General features: G+C 36.8%; 2 protein-coding genes across 9 annotated transcripts in view; one reads left to right on the top strand and one right to left on the bottom strand.

Annotated features, from left to right (window-relative positions):
- mocos (molybdenum cofactor sulfurase) overlaps nt 1-21,352 on the top strand; it is a 33,798-nt gene that overhangs the window by 4,376 nt on the left and 8,070 nt on the right. The gene's annotated exons all lie outside the window — the stretch shown is intronic.
- LOC307149552 (poly(rC)-binding protein 3) lies at nt 38-19,633 on the bottom strand. 6 transcript variants are annotated; one of them, XM_079855927.1, is made up of 15 exons: nt 19,381-19,633; nt 19,078-19,143; nt 17,404-17,482; nt 16,542-16,662; nt 14,778-14,801; nt 14,591-14,623; nt 13,206-13,322; nt 12,334-12,465; nt 10,414-10,542; nt 9,960-10,049; nt 8,397-8,438; nt 6,523-6,598; nt 5,601-5,653; nt 4,736-4,905; nt 38-367 (listed from the first exon to the last, which is right to left on the bottom strand). In XM_079855927.1, exons 4-15 carry the CDS (start codon nt 16,623-16,625, stop codon nt 334-336), a joined length of 984 nt encoding a protein of 327 aa, XP_079712053.1. In that variant the 5' UTR covers nt 16,626-16,662; nt 17,404-17,482; nt 19,078-19,143; nt 19,381-19,633; the 3' UTR covers nt 38-333. The 6 variants fall into 6 exon arrangements, with proteins under 6 accessions (XP_079712053.1, XP_079712049.1, XP_079712052.1 ...); XM_079855923.1 differs by having other exon boundaries at nt 38-2,956; nt 19,078-19,620; XM_079855926.1 differs by having other exon boundaries at nt 19,078-19,620.

Genomic DNA, 21,352 nt, shown 5'->3' with positions numbered 1-21,352 from the left:
ATCTTTGGATATAAAATTAAACCAAAAGAGTGTGAGTACTATTAAAAAGCTGTTGTTTAATTAAAGTCAAATGTCAAAAGCACATTGATTTGTCATACTTTAACAGTAAAATGTGTACAGAATTTCAAGCAATCTAAAATCAAACACAAATACATGTCACATTGAATGGTTGAAACTACAGTTACAGTGCATCTGTTTAATACATAGTTTTCAAGTTAGAAACAATTTACATCATGTAGCCAGGATTTCTTGAGTAGTGTCTGAGTCCATAAGAGTCCACTATGTCTTTAGGGTAATCCAATCAGAGATTAATGTTTAGCTGTAAATGTTGCACTACAGCCTCAGACTTGCTATCACTGAGGACAGCCTAGGAGGAAAACACACAATCATACAGAACAACAGATCAAATTATTGCGAAAAACAGTTGTACATCTGATAATTAGCCCTGCTGGGCATAAGAAGCATATAGATCTGCTCTCACAGTTTCATAGTGTCATTGTTTATCTTAGCTTAGAGCAAAATAACACCTTTTAGTAGATATTGCTTTACATTTAACACAAAGTATAGGTTTTACTAGGGCTTTTCAAACTGGTGTCCTGGGACCAGGGAGTTGCAAGGGAGTGCTATGGGGGTTCAAAGAAAATTAGAGAGAAAAAAACAAACAAAAAGATATAAAATACATGCACTATACCGTTCAAATGTTTCGGGGGTTTTTTTTCTTACGTTTTTGAAAGAAGTCTCTTATGCTTATCCAGGCTGCATTCATTTGATCAAAAATACAGTAAGAGCAGTGATACTGTAAAATATTACAATTTAAAATTACTTTTCTATTTTATTATGTTGTAAAATATGTTGTGCTGCTTAATACTTTCGTGGAAACCTTTACACTTTTTTAATCAGGATTCTTTGATGACAGCATTTATTTGAAATGGAAATCTTTTGTAATATTATAAAGTCTTTAGTGTCACTTTTGATCAATTTGATGCATCCTTGCTGAATAAAAGTATTCATTTCTTTAAAAAAAAGGCATACTGATCCCAAATGTTTGAACAGTTACTGTCAGCGTGTACATGTTATAATTAAGATGTTAAATTGGCCCTTATTATACTTATAAAACTGATTTGCAACAATATTCATTGTGACTTAAATGAGTAACTCAGTAACTCTAAGTAACTTAAATTAAATTGTTCCTCATGTTTACACATCTAAGTAGTTATTCGCCATTGAACCTTTTCCATGTGAATATTTTCCAGATATTATTTTAAATAGTTTGTTTTGTCATTAATTCAGTGGCACTATAAAAACCAATTATTTAATTTTGAAAACAATATATCAAATTTTTTCCCACACAGTATAAATAGGTTTTAATACATGAAAATATAGAGCTGCTAAATATATTAATTCAATCATATCAGGGGGTCCATGGTATTAAAAGGACCCATTGTCCCCCCTCTGACGCCCCGCTGTGCCTTTGTTTTGCTGTAATTTTCTCTGCAGTGTTAATAAAAAGGGTTTTTTACAAAAAAGTATATTGATGTATGTTTTGACAATGTTATAGTAGGTTACAGTCAGAATAACATCATCAGTATGAGAGGCAGAGCATCACACCCTCTTTTAAATTACTTTGTATATTCCATTGCGATACAATAACAATGATGACAGCCATTCTAATCAGCACATTTCAGATCGCTTTAAGATATATTTATCTAAGAAACACACGCACAACACCGTGAGCTGCATAGTACCAATAAATCAAGTTCTTGTTGGCTTTGGCTTTTCTTAAAAAAAATGAAATAAAAAACTAAAAAACAGGAGCAGTGTCAGATAAATTATATGGAGCGAGATGGATATCTCAAAAAATTCAGAATGAAACGGCAAACAAAATGGAAGACAAAATGAGGAGCGATTCATCTTGTCATGCACTCACCATTCCTAGTTTGTGAAATATTGCACAGAGACATTAAAGAGGCTATATTATGCCCTTTTACAAAGTCTTGATTTTGTTTTTGGGGTCTATTAGATTCTGTTTTCATGCTTGAATGTTCAAAAAAGTCATTATTTTTCAAATATTTCACATTGTTGCAGCACCTTATTTCCCAGTCTGTCAGTAACGCTCTGTTTAGTTCCTGTCTCTATGAAGCCCCTCCTTCTGAAAAGCACGATGTGCTCTGATTGGTTGACTGAACCCGTGTGTTGCGATTGGTCAACCACTTTGAGTGTGTTTCAGGAAATGTCACGCCCCTTACCATAACCACGAGTTTCAACACACTACTAACGCAACTCAACCAGGCCTATGGCTTGGGTGGGAATTATTTAAATGAGGAATATTTAGATGTGTTTGTTCCTGGAAGAACGTTCAAAACTACAATCAAGGCTTTTCAGGGAGTTCAAAAACAGTGTGCACTGATATGGAGAACAACTCCTTTTGGAGTGACTTTGCAGACCTTTTGCTCAAACATCAACATTACAGATTCAAGAGATTTGAAAATGTAAAAAAAAAAAGAGGGGGCAGTGAGAGACACTCTCAATCTACCTAATATTAATGAACGAATAACAAACAGATACAACATAAATGGTGAGATAATAGACCATAGCCGCTCAGTATGGGGCAAACTTCTGCCGATCAGATTTTTTGATGCCGGATGAGGTGGGGATCTTTGCGGTGTAGGGGGTGAGGCCGGCCGGGAGGCCTGCGGAGGCGGCCGCGTGCACTGCCAGCAGGGGGACGCTTTTCATGCCAAACAGGCTGGAAACAGGCAATGCGTAGTGGGCACTGGGGAGGGAGGACATGGACGAGGGGGAGTGGACATTAATAGAGGAGGGAGCAGCCAGCATGGCCATGGAAGAGGGTGTGGAGGCGGAGGAGCTGGACTGGGGGAAGCCCAGGCTGAGGTCGATAGGTGTGCTGGAAGAGGAGGACGATGCAGCCTGGATGCTCAGTTTAGCCATCTCTAAACTGCAAACACACATTCAGATCCACGCAAACAAGGAGGGACGTGAGGACAAGTGTGTGGTTAATTGAGGGGTTACGGGTGCACACAAGAGGAGAGAGTGACATGGGACGGGGGTGAGAGAAATAGAGAAAAGAATAATCAATTTAGGGAATGTTATGTGTTACAAGAAGGAATAATAACAAGGGTTTCACATGCCTGGATGAGAATTAATAAAGGAGTGCCAAATGGGTGAGATGAAACAGACCACATGACTGCTGTCTACAACCTACATATTACACCATTATGTAAAATAGATTGTGGGAAAAGAATAGTTCATCCAAAAATGTACGTTTTGTCATTGTGTTTACTCACCCTCATGACTTACTTTCTTCTGTCAAACACAAAAGGAGAAATGTTGTAGAATGTACAGGCTGCTCTTATTTTGACCATAATGAAGCGAATGGGGACTTGGGTTGTCGAGATTCACAATGAAAGGATATACTGTACACTATATTCCTGTGTATTCCTATAAGTCTTCTGAATCATATAGTTTATGTGAGGAAAATGCCAAAATTTAAGTTGTTATTCTTCTCCTCCACTGTAGCGCTCAAATTAAATATGATGGCAGACGTTACATTTGACATTAATGCATTAGGTCATGAAACTAATTAGAAACAACTGATGTGGTGCGTTCAAAGCCACGCTATTTGATTTTAAATACAATGATTTAATAAGGGTTTAATTGAATAACGTTTTACTTCACACAGCTGTCTAATGGCTTCAGAAGTTTTGGAATATACACTACTGTAAAAAAGGGTCGGTAACATTTTGTACAAATATTTTTGAAGGAAGTCTTGTATACTCACCAAGGCTGCATTTATTTGATCAAAGATACAGTAAAAACAGTAATACTATGAAATAATTAAATAAAATGTGTTTCATTCCTGTGATGGCAAAGCTGAATTTTCAATTAGGTAAACACTTCAAAATAGCCCAAAGGCTCTAACAATGAAAGAGAACCACCAATTGCAAGATAAAACCACTGCTGTAACGAAAAAAGTGGCAAATGTTTCAGTCCTAGTTAACTATAGGCATTGGGAAAGGTCACATGTGACCGAAACGTTTGTCACTTCTTCATTAAAGCAGTCCTTTTATTTTGCAATTGGTGGTTCCCCTTCATTGTTAGAGTGTGTGGCCTTTTTTTGAAGTGTCCCTAATTGGAGTTTTTGATCTATACATCTCATTTGGACAATTTATAAGGCACAGTGAGGTCCTGACATTTCTAAAGCTGAATTTTCAGCAGCCATTACTCCAGGCTTCAGTGTCACATGATCTTTCAGAAATCATTCTCTGCTGATTTGCTGCTCAAGAAACATTTCTTCTTATTATTATCAATGTTAAAAACAGTTGTGCTGCTTAATATTGTGATGGAAACCATGATACTTTTTTCAGGATTCTTTAATGCATAGAAAGTTCAAAAGAACTGGAATGCTTTGTAACATTATAAATGTATTTACTGCCACTTTTGGTCAATGTAATGCATCCTAGCTGAAAAGTATTAATTTCTTTCAGAAAAAAGTTGGGTTTTTTTTTGTGTGTCTTTTTTGTGTGTTTGTTAGACATAATCATTCTGAACTGTCACAGTATGGAAAAGTGAAGATTCTTCAATAATTATTTTGTGTTCCACAGAAGAAGAAAAAAAACAGCATACGGATTTGGAATGAAATGAGGGTGAGTAAATGATAACAGAATTTCATTTTGACTGAGCTATCCGTTCAAATTGTGAGAGGGAAAGGTCTCACCTTGCACTGATGAGGTACTGAGCCACGCTGATGTTGGCTGGAGAGCCTGTTATGGTGACGTGGCGCACTGCCGAACCGTCTGTGGCTCCGGCAATTTTGATCTGGGCACCAGACATCTGGCGAATCTCATTGATCTTACTGCCCTGTCTGCCAATGATGCAGCCTATGAGCTGAGAGACAGAGAGACAGACGGGTGAGGGGCAAACAACATCTGGACATTAAAAGACTGGAGGCTGATAGTGAACCTCTAGGACATGGAAGTTGTTTTTCTCTACTAAATGGCACGCCTTGAATTTTACTAAATAAATTCTACAATAACAGATACTTTAATCAGTGTAACAATGTGTCATGGGACAGCATGATAGTAAAGCATACATTTTTATTTTTTTATTTTAATGGCCCCATTTGAAAACCTAAGATTCACTTACAACTGAATGAATGTTTTTCCAATAAAAACAAAATATCAAACCAAGTGGCTTGCATTTTAAAGTAAGATATATAAGGCAAGCAGACTTTTCAAGCAAAACTCCAAAAAAGGTGTAAAGTGAAATATTTTAGTACACTAAAATTATTATTATTATTATTATTTTTAATCAAATAAATGCAGCCATGGTGAGCATAAGAGACTTATTTCAAAAACATTAATACATCTTTAAAATTGTATTATTAAATCTTATAATTCTAATGTATTAATAATTTGCACATATACTGTATTTTAGATAATGCAATGATATTCAAACAATTGAAGTGTGACTCAAGTGTCCAAATACTTTTTGGGGCCACTGTACACAACGATAACTGCAACAAACATTATGCCTCAAGCTAAGTGTATTATTTGATCCTAAATCTATATCACATAACTTACATCGTTGGGTATGCTCAGCTCATGAGAACTGGTTGCAAAGGAGGCCTCCAGACCTATGCAGGGAAATGGGAAGGTAAGCAAAAGACAACCTAATGGCTGACAAAAAAATTGATTTAGAAAATTTTTATTTTAACATTGCTACACTGCCACTGAGACTGCTCAAATAAAATCGACAAATATCACATTAAAATTACACAATGTATAAAAGCATTAATGCTGCTTACGTACATGAGTCATGAATGAATTTCTGATAAATTCATGCTTGCCTGGGACTCAAAAACACCCATAAAAGCTTTTCCAGAAAGCGCACATTATCGGAAACGTCTATGGAGAGGCTGTTTCTCTTCAACTCCCTATTTCCATAGTAGTAATTATGGGCTGGCACTTGCAATGTGTGGACTCTGTTCGTCATGATAAATGTGGGCTGCTGTGAGAGTGGGCTTCAGGTTTGCTTAGGAAAATGCTGGCGGTTTGAACAGGTCAGGGGTATTGTGGAGGTATGGAGTGACATGAGGGGGGAAGAATGTTAAATGTTCATGATGAGTTCACATATAAGGAGAAAGAGGGGTGACACATATGCATCACATAGCCGTCATGATGCTGTCGTAGATTCCTTTGACAGCTCAAAGCAGCCATCAACGGCTGGCGTCCGAACACAGACTAACTAGAGCTATCAGGACTGGTTAGTGGTCGTATCATGGCACGGCATGTGCGGCATTGTGCTGGAAGTGTTATGATATTTTTTTGCCTTACCACAAAATGGCTTCGCCCTCATTTTCTTCAGAGTGGAAAAGTAGAACATGCGGTGGTCAGACATGACAGACGAAAGAGCGGAGAGGGAAAGAGACAGATCGAGAGAAAGACAGGCAGAGAGACAGACAAAGGGAGAGACAGACTTCCCTGGGGAGCTTTGGGTACGTACCAGGGAAGGTGGGGTTGCTCTGCCCAAGGGAGGTAAGGGGGATATGCTGCATAGCCAACTGGTGAAGCTTGGTCAACTGCGGGGGCAGGAAGGGAGGTTAGAACTAGCCAATCAAAATGGAATTATTTCAGAGGACACTCACATCTACAGACAGAACAGCACCCATATCAAGTCTCAAAATTGGATTAGTTATCAGGTCCCCCTCTGGACTTACCGTCCACCCCTCCAAATAATGTGATCGAAAAACCTGATTTGCATTTCCTGAAGGGATTTCAAGTGTTTGCAAGGTAGGAAAAGGATTGTGTTAAAGTGTGAGGTACGTTTAGGCTCTGCAGTCGTCATGACACGCGTCTGGTTTTCTGCCAGCTGTCTGTGAGAATCAACAGACAATGTGACACCGGCTTTGCAGTTTAGAGGTAGTGTTACATGTGTTACATACATTCAGGACCAATCACAAATCAGATTGCAAATAGATGAAAGAAAAGAAGACCGATCACAATTGGTTATGCAAATATTATGATTGCGTTATCACCATTGGTTATATTTTTATTGCCAAACAAGTCAAATGAATATAAAATGTATTACAAAAATTATAATTTTTTACAAAACTAAAAATATATAACACACCTGAAATGATCTTCTAAACAAAGACTCATTGATTTGGAAGTCTGTATTTTATGGTTTGTGCCTCAGTAAAAATACCTGCAACTTTACTGTATATCTCACATTATCCCACTCGGGGCGGCAGTGGTTCAGTGGTTCAGTGGTTCATGTAGGTTGTCTACAAACTGAAAGGTTGGTGGTTCAATCCCCGGTTCCACCTGACCAAGTGTCGAGGTGTCCTTGAGCAAGACACCTAACCCCAGCTGCTCCCGACGAGCTGGATCGCCTTGCATGGCTGACACCGCCGTCGGTGTATGAATGAGTGAGTGAATGGGTGAATGTGAGGCAATATTGTAAAGCGCTTTGGTGGCCATTGGGTCTGTGAAAGCGCTATATAAATGCAGTCCATTTTTTACCATTTACATTGACTTTATACCTCACAATTGCTACTTTATATCACAGTGTGATTATATCTCACAATATGAAATTTTATCTTACAATTGTGACTGTTTTTCATACCTGCAACTTTACTGTTTATCTTGCATTAATTTGAAATCTTGCAATTGCATCTTTATAATTCACAATGTGATTATATCTCGCAATGTGACTGTATCTTACAATTGCAACGTTTTTTAATTAACTGCAACTTTACTGTATATCTCGCAATGACTTTAAGTCTCGTAATTGTACCTTTACTTTATGTCACAATTTGACTATATCTGGCATTGTGACTTTATATCTCACAATTGCAACTTGAATTGAGACTGAAATGTTCTTCCACATAATGGAGTTTGTATGGTGAATAGTTTGACCTGAATTGATTGCAGAAGATTACTTCTTAGTTTTAGGGATTTAAAACAAACCCTAACTAGGTAGAAATTAGTAACTGTTTAGGGTTTTATCAATACCGTGCTGCTTTGCAACCATTGTAATTACAGCATTTTATGTGAGTGTTTCATTAAACACATATTGTTTACTTATGTCTTAACCAAGGATATGAAACCGATTTTCGAGTAACCGATTTTAGTGATGCCAAATAAAAGGTCATAGACAGAGAGCATCTTCGTTCCTTATGCCTTGCTCTGATATCCTCGCTCGAAGGAAGGTAGTGGAGGCTCCAGAGGGACAGGGATATTGGCACTTAGGTGTGTGTGAGGAATGCAGTGGTAGAAATGTGGTTGTGTCAGGGGTGGGATGTGGCTCGGGCATTGCAGTGATGTTGTGAAGAGTGCTGTGAATGATACTGATCAGACAGTGGGACTAACACTCACGTCTTGGGGTGGAATGGCAAACTGTCCTGGAATAGCAAATGCCTGTGAAACAGATAACACATTTAGGTTAGTGCAAATAATAACAGCCAATTTGCTCCTTGGTCATTAGTCACAGTTGACATGCTATGCCCATGGACCGCCTGCTGTCTATTTGATGCATAATTCAATAAAAACCTAGAAAACCTTTGTGAAAATCAGAATTCAAATAAAATAGTGTTTAAAGACCAGTTCACACTGCACCGACAGAAGCCGACAGATGCAACAGACACTTTGCCGGGTTTTGTTGGATCAGTGCGTTATCCCTGTCGGCGTCTGTTGGTGCTCGTTTTTGCCGACTGAACATGTTGAATCGGCATTTGTTGGGTTGTGAAATGCCTGAGAAGTACTGTAATCTTGTGATTGTCTGTGTTAGTTGGCACAGTGTGAATTGGCCTTAAAAAGTTTCACAGGTTGATATTATGAGCACTTAAAATAACTAATTATTGGATTTTCCATGGTTTGCCAGGTTAGTGGCTTTAAATCTTGTTGAGACACTATGTATATTAGTTATCCACAAGCAAACCTATTTTGCTGTGTAAAATAATCAGTAAGTTTTGATCATCAAGTCTACACAGGTTTCTGTATAACCATTTGGGGAGACTGCTGATCCATATTTTCACTTTTTTAGATGCCTTTTAATAGTTGTAATAACAAAATTTCACATAAATTCACCCCTAAATAATGCGTAAAACAAACAGTGGTTGGTTGCTTTGTTCATTTTCCAGTGCGCAGGTCTTGGCCAGAATAAGCTGCAAAGTGGACCAGACTTTACACCACAAGTCAAAGTCTGTCCATGTGAGACTTCTTTGTCATTAACATAATTAAGAGTGCCAGGTGGAATTATGACTAAACTATGTTAAATTCTTCCTAATGTAACCACAAGGGGGCATCACATGAACATCCCATGCTATCACCATAGCAAAAAAAAAAAAAAAAAAAAAAAAAAATACATAACTTTTCTGCTTCTTAGCATTTTAATCCTCCAGACAAATGGAGCTTGTAGCTGACATGATTTTTCATTATACAGACAACTAGCCTTTGCAATCCTCACCTCAAACTAAATGTCATGATCACTCAAATGAACAACAGAAGCCCTTTGGATGACATACCAAGAGGAGATGTCAAAAATAAAGGGTCAGAGTTAGTATTAATTAGTATTTTTCACAAGATCTGAATAGAATAGAATACTGATGAATGAATTGTTTAGTCCAGCTATATACAGCTGTGTTTACAAAGATTAGTCACAAGCTTACCAATTCAAACACCTACAGATCTGAATTAGTGATTAAAAGTCAGTCTGATCTGCATGTTCAAGAGCACTTGGAAAGGTCCAATGGCCCCATTGGTGACTGTATTACTGATTGCATCTGTGGGTTAGATTTATTCTGCCAGCTGATGTCGCAAAATAATTATTGTAAATATCCACACTCAGAGTGTCCCACTGGCACTGCTGGGAACTATGAAACATTACTGCTTGTGAAGTGTTGTTTCGATTCTATGGTTTCTGATGGATGGAGAACTCACCGGCGCAGCATGTGTTTGCGACAACACTGTGTGGCTGCCACCCACGGAGGGTTTAGGTCGGTATGGAATGGTGGCTCCTTTAGGTGGCGACTAAATAAGGGAGATAAACAGTCAGGACAAAAGCAAAGGTGTTTAGTCAGTATGTTTCTAGAACTCTGTTAAGCCTCACTGGATTTCACTATTCAAAGCCCAAAGTTAATGCGGGCCAGGGAAAAGCCTGCAAAACAAAGGCATCCAAGGTTGGATTCTGGGAACTAATGAAGCAAGCAGGGACATTTAACATGTAGGCTAGTGCATGCGCTCAAAGCGAATGCAAATGAAGTGTGAAGGTGAAAAAGACCTGGAGAAGATTCCCCCACCTCTGAAATAACATTTAGGCACAAGGCAAATCTTGCATAATAGCACAGATTTTCAATTAAAAGATGGATGCCCTTTCACGTGCACGCTCACAAACCTCCAGCATGATGGTGCAGATGTGTTTCACACACTGTGTGATGGCGTGGGGGGTTCCTGAGATGGTCACGGCTCTCTCAGTCGAGTCAGGCAGTAGGTCTCCTGCGACCTGGACCTGGGCACCTGTGCTCTGACACACAGCAACACTTCTGGTCAACACATGCTGGACAGGATCTGGGTCACCATTGGAATAAGTTATAATTATTTATAATCTTCCAATATGTTATCTTTAAGCTTCTGATAAGAAAAAAAAAAGTCGATATTAAAGTAACATTACTTATGACAATCTTTTGTGGTTATTTTGACTACTCCATTGGGTTTTGTATTATAAATAGTGTCAGTTGTGTGTTCACACTGAAAATTCCAAAAAGAAAAGGTGCACTTTAGATACCTGGAGAATGCATGAATTAACCGGAAAAAGAAAGTGTGGAATGTTGGACAGTAAGTCATTTGGGACACAACTACAAGATGGCACCAGTTGCGTTTGTATGAAACGAGAGATGCTGTGCATCCAAAACTGCATTACTACATTTAAAGAGGAATGAACTTTGCGACAGTTTGTTCAGTGAACAGTATGTTCCATATATAATAAATTTCACAAATAATAACAAAGAAATGGCAAGTAACACATAACCTATGAAGTAGAAATACTGAAATAGTATTTTCTAGTAAAATGTACTGCAATAGTCCATTTTATTTAGAACTTTTTTTACAGTGTATATTGTAACTGTCATGTGACATTGTACATTTCTACTAAATTTTGTGGCCAAAAAAGGTCCATTGAAGTCGCTTTAAAACCAAGAAGCTTTCTTTTGGTAAACGCAGTGAATCCATGTGAACATCGCAAAAAATTTGAGGTGAAAGTTTTCACCTGCATGCGAAATTCACGATCGTAAGGATTCATATTGAAATGATGTGATTTTTGCCCGTGAAAATTGTGAAAGATTTATGACATACTGTATATTACTAATTCCACACACTGTTTTCCGCCTACTATATACTAGGCATATTCAAACAGTCCGCAGTGTTATACCAGAGAAAGTAGTGTCGATAATATACAGCATTTTCATAGACACTTTTCTCATTTTGTTTGGTGAGTAGCATTTTAAACTTCAGTGTCCATATTGCACATATTAAAACAATTGCAATAGGACTACTAATGATGATCAATTATAATTTTTCATAATGTAAGTTCTCGGCATTGAGGAGGTTTACGAATTTTGATTGCTTTCCAAAGCCACTTGCAAAAAAAGTGTGCTATACAGTCCCTTTTGGTATTACAGCTATTCTCATGACTGACATTGTTATCGTCTGGCCAGTTATTTAGGTCAAGCTATTTGGATACTGTATATAAATGTGAGTCTATTTAGGCCTTGGTGGGCCGTCCTGTCCTAGACATTCATAGCAACTGGGAATAAAAGCAGCCAGTTCACCCCTCACAGCCCTCAGCAGTGAGGACAGCTATATTTATTCAATGTGATCCACCAGCCGAATAAAAAAACAAAGCCTTCAAGCAAAAGCCACTGTCCTCATGTCAATTTCAGCAGCTAAATGACAACAAATGGTTGGGCTTGTGAGATGGATCGCTTTGTTTTCCATCAACGAAAGCCATGAATAGATAAGTTTGAGGAAAAGTGAGGGAGTTCAAGAGTTTAGGTAATTGCAGCTCAGGGGTGCAGCCGTCTCATAACGTGGATTTAGCGGAAGCCTGAGCCGAGCGGCCCCCTGTGCTCAGGAATAAAAAGTTCTGTCTTGATGAGGACAATCAATCATGCTGATGTTAAGTGTTTCTGCCTGCCGCTGAGGCAACGGAAACTAATTGTTTAACGGATCATTCGGTGCATCATCTGGGAGCCGCTGTGACCTGCATTACAAACCCTGTGCCTTTGCAAACAATTAAACTTCTACCTAGAATTTCTACCTCTCTGATCTCTTTGATCTTCGAGCCTCCTTTGCCAATGAGTGAACCGCACTGACTGGCGGGGAAGACGAGGCGCAGTGTCACAGGAGGCCTGCTTGTCACGGTGCTGTTTATCATGGATGCCAGGATATCCTGAAAGAGATCATATATATCAGAAAGCAGCTCAATTCAGCTCCTGTCAAGTCATTGTGTCCTTTTTTTAATAAAAACAAGTTTATAAGACAATTTTCAGGGATAGGTGCTGACAGTGTTTGAAATTAAAGCTCTACACAAAAAGTATTGACAGGATTTTACAAGATTCGTTTTTGTTTTTTTTTACAATAAAAACTGCATTTAGATGAGATCAATGCATTTGCTGTGCTGTAGCAATGTCAAAAATAACCATATCAAGCTGCATTGTGGGACAAAAGCGTAAATAGTTGTAAGTCAGTATTACAGTAATTAGTGTTCCCCTTGGCTGGGACCTAATTTACTTTTAATTCATTTAATTAAAAGCCTGTGTAATAGTGTTACAGAACACAATTGGTTGCGCTGTGCAACATGGAGAAAATAAAGCAAGTGACTGACTCATAATTCAGATCATTGCAGGCATATTATTATGACACTATTAAAGTTAGTATCTAAATATCAAGTTCACTGTAATTCTGACACAATTGTGATTCAATTGCATAATACTTCTATATCATTCACATATACAGTAATCATTTAACTGTAACAGTTGTACAACCACTTCTGTAAAATGAATGGGAAAGTATAGCAAATAGTAGCTAGGAATAAGCTCACATAGATATTTTTACACTATACTAAAATCTAAATGAATAAAATCACCCATGGCATTATTGGCTCATTACTGCTGTAAAAAATCCGCCTACCTCCTCAAACTTCTCTGCAATCATGGCGAAGGCTTTGAAGATGACCTCAGACGGTCCAGTGATGGTGACAATGCGCTCTGGACTGGAACCGTCTGATATATTAATCCGAGCTCCACTCTGAATCCACAGAGAAAAGCAGAGTTTTTGTGCTGCATCACATTTAATTGATCAATCTGGCCTCTGGGCTGACAATTGCACCCTCTCCCAGTTAAATACCATATCATGCAGATAATAAGATGAGTTTGCTCAAACTGAAAATTATCCCATTTTTCTGCCGTCTAATTTTTGAAATACATGTGGCCACCCAAATTAGTTACTTTTAATCTTTATACAGCTATTCAGCATTAGCACTATTCAGCATGTCATTTCAAAAAAATAGTCCATAGGCAGTGCTGGTTCAAAACTGATTCAAAATTACATGACAAAATAGTAGTTACATATTTTAGGTAATGTAATCTGACTACTTTTGGATTACTTTTACATTACTTTTGACCTAACTCATTTATCACAGTGAATTGAATAGGATAATATGTGCCATATTGATATAAAAATACAAAGAGAAAGAAAATATAATCCATTCTTTATCAACAACATGAAGTACATTAAACATTACATTAGTCAGGGTTTCCCAGACTGGGGTTTGTGAAGGAACTGCAAGGGGGTTCCTGAATTTAATGAAAAGCTAATAGTAAAATAAATCATAAAAATGTCAAATTGAAATAATTTTAAAATAATCAAAATTATATTAACAATGTGTTTGAAAGAAAAAGGCATTACAAAGACATGGCAATACGTGGTTAAATGACTTGCTGAGTAATAATTAAAATGATAATTAATGTGTTTGTCAGGAGTTGATTTGATATGCAATGTCGATATGCTTTGTGGCCTCTCAATTTTCCGTGTAATTATAGCCACCTGACTAGTGGCTGGTCTGTCTGTGCAATTACGCACAACTAGAAGACTTTCTGAATGTATGTTCTTTTTTAGAAAGGTCCATTTAAAACGAGAAGAAGATAAATTATGAATGGAGAATCAATATTATGAATGATTTGCTGCCATTGTGTGAATATGTAATTACGTAATCACTGCCATTGTGTGAATATTTATGTAATAAATAAAAAGTAACTGTAGTCTGATTATGAGTATTATAATCTAATTATAAGTACTAAATAATTATAATATAGTAATAATAGTAATTTTTGGAATCTGATTGTGTAATCTAGATTATATGTAACAAGTTACTACCCAGCACTGTCTATAGGTAATAAGAAAAACATCCGTTTTTAAAACTTTAATATGGAAAATATAAAATGATGTTTTGATATTCGAGAATAAATTAAAAAAGCTTAGTCTTATTTAATCATGAAGATCAATGAAGCACTTACCTCCTCTCTCATTTTTTTGACAGTCTCTCCTTTCTAAAAAACAAATAAGGGAACAAGGGAAAAATCATTTTAAAAGACTATCTGAATATATACCAAATGAATTATGTCAGAATGTGTATATTAAGATTAGAGTGTAAGCCATATTAAACACAATAAGAACAGTTCTTTGAGACTGAAAATTGTTTACCTTTCCAATGATACTTCCAACTTCCTAGAAACACACACAAAACAAACAAATAAAAAACATGGTTCATCTAAATGATTGCATGGTAAACTGTAGAACTACTGGATAATGGTGTTTCATCTGTCTTTTCATATTCTACACTATATATACTATCAAAAGTTTGGAAAAAATAAGATTTTTTAATGTTTTTGAAATACATTTCAACGATGCTCACCAACGATGCATATAGTGATAAAAAATTCAGTAAAAACAGTAATATTGTAAACTGTAATTACTGTTTTCTATTTTAATATATTTTAAAATGTGATTTATTCCTATGATGCTAAAGCTGAATTTTTGGCATCATTACTCCAGTCTTCAGTGTCACATGGTCCTTCAGAAATGTGTCGCTCAAGAAACATTTCTTATTATTATCAATGATGAAAACAGTTGCTTAATATTTTTTTGTGGAAACTGATCATTTTTTCAGGATTCTTTGAAAGTTCAAAAGAACAGTATCTTTTGTAGCAGGATTTCGTAACATTATAAATGTCTTTACTGTCACTTTTGATCAATTTAATGCGTGTCACGACTGGGCTGAGGAAGAAGACCAGATTACGGGCAGCAGATCTAAATGCAGCGTAACTTTATTAAATAAAACAAAAGATTAGACCAGATTAGATTAGAGAACACGAAGTGTAAACGTAACAGTGTGCTTTGGCATTTGCGCACGAAGGTACCTTACGAAACAGTTTAATGATCTACAGCAAAATAGAGCGAGCTTTGGTGAAAACTAAACAAATATTACATTACTACAGTAATTTCTCACTAGAAATGACATCAGAAGTGGAAAATGTTGGTCAAAAACATTATTTTGCACACAAACTGACCAGCAACTTTCAGATGCCATCTTTCTTTTTCTAGCTCAACTGTCACAGAATGGAAAGCACAGGATTGTGTGATATCAAAAGCAGTGAAGGATACATCTATTCTGCCTTCAAAAATCCATCAGATGAAGTTATCTCAGTCAGATGTGCCTTGATGCCTTCCTACCTTGGAATGCATCCTCCGACGGCAGCATTTTTAAGTTTATACTGAATCTATACTGAAACAGGTGTGTGTAATCATTCAATGAGCAACCATGACAACAGAAGAAACATAAGAAAGGAAACACAGGAAATGACGATAGCAAACTAAAAGCCCTTGAAACTGAAATAGAAAAAACAACAGATCGTGACAGTGTCCTTGCTGAATAAAAATATTCATTTATTTAAAAAAAAAGTATACCCCAAACTTTTGAATGGATTTAAGGAATATCAAAATATTAAGCAGCAAAAACTGTTTTCAACACTGATAATAATAAGAAACATTTCTTGAGCACTACTGACAATTCAGCTTTGCCATCACAGGAATAAATGAAAAATAATTCACAATATTACTGTTTTGCTGAATTTTTGAAGACTTCTTTCAAAAGCATTCAAAAATAGCAATTATTCCAAACCTTTAACAGGCAATGAAGATAAGCAGAGATGTTCATAAGCAGGAAGATTGTGACTTTTTCATAAGAAAAGATGATTGCGTAAATGCCACTTTACACTATTTCTGAATATGTCGTCTAAAATAACATTTTAGAATTAATTCTATAGACGATCTGTAATCTGAAATGTCACCTATACAATTCTAAATCTTTCTCAGGTACTGTATTTATTGCTTGACTGGATGCGCTCGCAAAACACAAGGCTGAAAGCAAACAAGTACAGCTCTGTGAGGATTGGAGATGTGTCTTACCTTTCCATGCATTAGCAGGCGGATGGTGAGGGTGACATTTAGCCCCCCCTCCGATACTCCTCCCTCCTTCTCATTCATATTCATTCTTCTCTTGGGTCTAGATGCTTCAAACAGACTGTCTCTGTGCACACAAACAGACAAATTTACCCATTCAGTCAGAGCAGATATGAAATGAATTTCAGTGTGCAAACATTTCAGCCTTGAAAACTCATAATTCTCTCCCATTAACCGTCTCAGCTGTAAATGTCTATTCAGTCGTGTGTTCGTTTGTTTAGCTGTAGGTACCTGTTGTTGTGCTCTGACATTAAGTTGGGTGTTATTTCCCTTTTGGACTCGGGTGGGCGAGGACCTGCCTCTAACGTCTCTAATGGTTCTGCTTTAATAGAAGTGGCGTGACCGTGTTTGATAAGACTCAAAAGAGCCACTTGTGTCTTTCTAGGCCTGTGGATCAAGTGACATTTGTGTGACCATGTCTAACAAGGCCCATTAATTCATCAGTGAGGGAACACAATGTCGCCTGTTCCCAAATTCCGCACATCTCCGAGCACTTTATAACAGAGCGTTTTACCATCTACATCTAAATCGATTCTAAGCCAGATGAGATCACAGAGAACATTCATGGGTGAAACTAAAAAATGAGTCAGCATTAGATCAGAGGAAGTGTTAGTGGATTGTTTTAAATTTCCCTTTAATGAGGCCTTATTCATTCCTTATATTCCTCTAATGAGGCCCTGCAGCTATATGACAAATAATTGAATGCATTTTCTTTATTTATCAGATCTATTATTCCAATTGAGTCCCGATGCTTTCGTTTGTTAGCCCTCTTTGAAAACTACTGCTTTTGAAATGTTTTCAGACTTACATAAGCTGTTAAATGGAACGTGGTCCCTCTTTCCATGACACTCCAGCAGCAGAGGAACTTGCTAAAGAGATGTGAACAGCTGAATAGATTAAAAGAGAAAGAAATGTTATATTGTTAGAAATGATTTCCGTTTTGAATAAATGCTGTTCTTTTAAATTTTTTATTCATCAATAAAATAAACTGGTCATCACAGGTTTCGAAAAAATATTAAGCAGCACAACTGGCTCTTACACTGATAATAACTGAGCATCAAATCAGCATTTTAGAATGATTTCTGAAAAATCATGTGACACCGAAGACTGGGTAATGCCTGTCGAAAATTCAGCTTTGCATCACAGAAATAAATGAAATTTTAAAGTATACTAAAATAGAAAACCATTATTTCATAGTATTACTGTTTTTTACTTCGGTGAAATATCAAAACCAATAAAAGGGTTTTTTGTTAAATTATGGTTATGTAAGTATTCTCAAAGACTGAGAATTCAATCATGAACAAGACTAAATGAGTTATAGATTCAGCATGCTTAATATAAATAATAAGGTGTCTGAATTTAATAATACATTTTTAAAAAGCCGGTTCTTTTGTGTGGCTAATAGTTCTGTGCGGTTTCATCAGGTAAATGCATAAAACATGCTACCATCCTGTCTAATCCTCTAGGCCCGGATTTGTTTGGCTAATGCTAAGTCCCATTTGACCCATTTCTGTCTTTCCAAAGCTTGTCAACAGGCATCTGAAAACATTCTGCCATCATATAGCATAGCACTAATAAGCCCGAACATAGATATCCCACACGCTGTTTTTCACATGTCAAATGTGTTTATGAATCAGGAATTAAAATAATTTATGTCACTGGCATTGAAATGTTGATGTACAAAAAAAAATGTTGGGAAATTGGTGACTCAGATTAGTGTTCAAAAAAGATCCGTCTGTTTTAAATGCGTAATTCCAATGACTAAGCCTTTGTTGTTTGTGAATAGTGTTTTATGTTATATTAAACAATATTGTGAATTCAGTACATCGCGTTTAACGTCAAACTAAGAGTACGTTTACAAGACAACAATGTACTAAAACGGATACGTTTTTCCTTTGAGTTTTTGCGTACAGATAACAACGATCCCTGTTTACATTGATACACAAAAACGACTAAAACACGGAAACGATAACGTTGTTGATTTAAAAAAAATTGCACTTTGAAACCTGCTTTCAAAAGTTCGCATTTTTAGGCCCCCAAACTGCCATTGTTATGTAAATTAACGATTAAAACGAATTCAAAAGTTTAGTGTAAACAGACACAAAATTAAAAAAAAAACTCATCTTTAAATAAATCTATCGATGAATATGTCCATTCAACAACAATAATATGTAATATTACTGCCCAAATTTAGAACAATATTTAGGAAAAATTATGTTTGTATTTATTAACATTAAAATCATTTATAATTAGTGTTATATTATATTATATGAAAAACAACTCAGCGTTAGGCTATAGAATATCGTATAATATGTATATATAGACAAAATATACATAAAGTATATGAAAGATATAGGTTTTCCCTTAGTCAAAGATGTACAAGAACACTGTTGTTGCCAGAAAAGCATTAACACGCCTATTTGTTTCTTTTGGATGTCCCTGCGCGTGATGAGCAGCTTTGGGTTGAAGTTTGCAAACTGACCTGAAAGTGATGGAGGTTGAGACGGCGCGAAGATGCCAGTTACACTCTTCACCAGCTCTTCTTACCCTGTCAATCCAGGATGAGTTAACGTTTGCGGATCCAGAGTGTGTATGATTCCCTTAGTTCGGAGTTGCCCTCCTTTGTTGTCAGTTGTATTCAGAGAATGGACAGATGGCCTTGTGCCCGTACCTCTGGTCGACTGAGACTAGCTTTACTGTTTTTTCCCCCCTCTGGCTTAGCCTCTGATAAGCCTTTAGACCAGGCTACGTGAGCCCAGAGACTCTTTCAGTACTTAATACTTACGTAGTTGATGCCACAGCACCTTCATCCCGAGAATGGATGGTCCCGGTAGTATTAAGGAATCCCAAGAAGAACAGAAGGCAACAGGTTTCCCATACTTTGGTACAGCTGCAATACAGACAGCTGACCTCGTCAGGGAATATATTCGCAGGAAAAAGACAGAAATGTCTAATTGTGTATCCCAAGAGACTCATCTTGAAATACATTGTCCATTTTGGTAAGACAATATGCATGGACAATGAAATTTGAAGGACACAGAGAAAGAAGAATATGCCCAAAATGCTTAGCCGACACCCCCAATCAACATAAGCATCTCCAAATTGACTGTGTCACATCATTATGGACAGAAAGACACAAGGTCTCTGTGGCCGGATTCCCATCCCCCACACCAAGCATCTACTCCTGCTAATGAGGCCAAAGTCCTGTGAAAACAATGTGGGCCTTTAACAGAAAAAGATGCACTCTGCTCGCCAGCAGAATTTCAAAGTGAATGAATTAGTGGAGCAGAAGTGGCATATTTAATCACTGCCTGCTGTCTGGGATGGAAATGAACAATGGTCTCTGTGGATCTCCATTCCCTCTCTGCATATGTGTTGATAAATAGTGTAAAAGCAAGTTCTAAAACTGTTACATGACAGTGTTGTTATCATTAAAGGGATTAGGACATTGATTTTTTTTTTTTATTATGTTAATATGTTCCTTGAGGTTATTTTATAATGTTAATACTTTTTTTTTTTGCACAAAAATACATTTTCAACCTTCATTCTGACCATCTGTCTGAAAAGATACGTTTTTAAACGAAGTGGCTCCTTCGAGGCTTGTCAATAAATGGCCACTGTTATGATTGGCTAACGTCATCACATGGGAAACAGTATCAACGTCCACTCGCTATTGCACGCGAGTAAGTGTTTTGAAAACATTATCCAAATAAAACCGTCATTTACAGACAAAGCATTATAAAATCATTTACTTACGGTTTCTGATGAAGATCCAATCCAGTTGGCAGCTTCATCTTTCAACTAAAGTTTCATAGCGAACTCTCCTCGTTTACAAAACAAAATGCTCCGAACAAACATATAATCCTCTGACGCGAACCGGTACACCATTAAATTAAACCATCCACTGTGGTTTCCAACTGTATACTGTGTCCAGTGTAGACAGCGGCAGTGATTATAATGGGTTCTTCTATTTGCTTTAAATTCAGTGTCGGCAAATATCATCCAATAAGCAACTGAATGCTATTGGCAGGACCAATGCATGATGTGTGTGTGTGTGTGTGTGTGTCTTGCTCTGGAGGCAGTTATATGCAAATGTATTTGCCTGTGTGACATCACAGATCCTGCAATATCAAAACGAGCCATTTTTGGTGCTAGATTAAATAAATGCTTTGTTTATAAGGAGGAGGACGTTTTAAGATATGAAACCTCTTATATGTCAAAAGATCAAGGCATGTCATGTCATGTCCCCTTTAACTAAAAGTAAAACCAAAACTAAAACTATTAACAAACATTTTTGTTCATTTAAATAAAGCTGAAATCAAACTTAAACTAAACAAAATTAGAAATGTTGCATTAACTGAAATAAGTTGAAGCTGTACTAAAATTACAATAGCCTACCTTTGCACTCTATCCATAAATCCCAAAATTGCTAATAGAACTATTGTTATATTACAACATAAAGTGAATTGAGTGTGACTGTTTATCTATTTTTATACTTAAAACCCCCTGTAACATGTATTACTATGTCTTCTCTGGATCTTTTATTAGCTGCCGTAATTTTACCGGTCTCATTCTGAGTAGCCTATACATTATCAAAACTACTGTGACCTGAATTTAATCAAAGCCTAAAAACAGAAAAATAATAAATTTATGTTACAACAGATCACAAGATTTACCATGGTAATAATAATAATAATAAAAAACATGCAGAGACCATGGTTCGTAAAAGGGAAATGTAGTTTTTGATCCAAATTTGG

This window comes from Squalius cephalus (genome assembly GCF_949319135.1).
Source record: "Squalius cephalus genome assembly, chromosome: 21".
Taxonomy (NCBI): Eukaryota; Metazoa; Chordata; class Actinopteri; order Cypriniformes; family Leuciscidae; genus Squalius; species Squalius cephalus.
The sequence above is the reverse complement of the archived record's forward strand: the minus strand, read 5'-3'. Positions and strand labels throughout refer to the sequence as shown.

What these genes read in the sequence shown, in the direction of transcription:
- LOC307149552 (XM_079855922.1), bottom strand. Translation starts at nt 16,846, where the DNA reads ATGTCAGAGCACAACAACAG. An exon ending in ATGTCAGAGCACAACAACAG is followed by an intron (nt 16,663 to 16,826) that starts GTACCTACAGCT and finishes TTGTGTGCACAG; the next exon opens with AGACAGTCTGTTTGAAGCAT. An exon ending in TTGGAAGTATCATTGGAAAG is followed by an intron (nt 14,624 to 14,777) that starts GTAAACAATTTT and finishes TTTGTTTTTTAG; the next exon opens with AAAGGAGAGACTGTCAAAAA.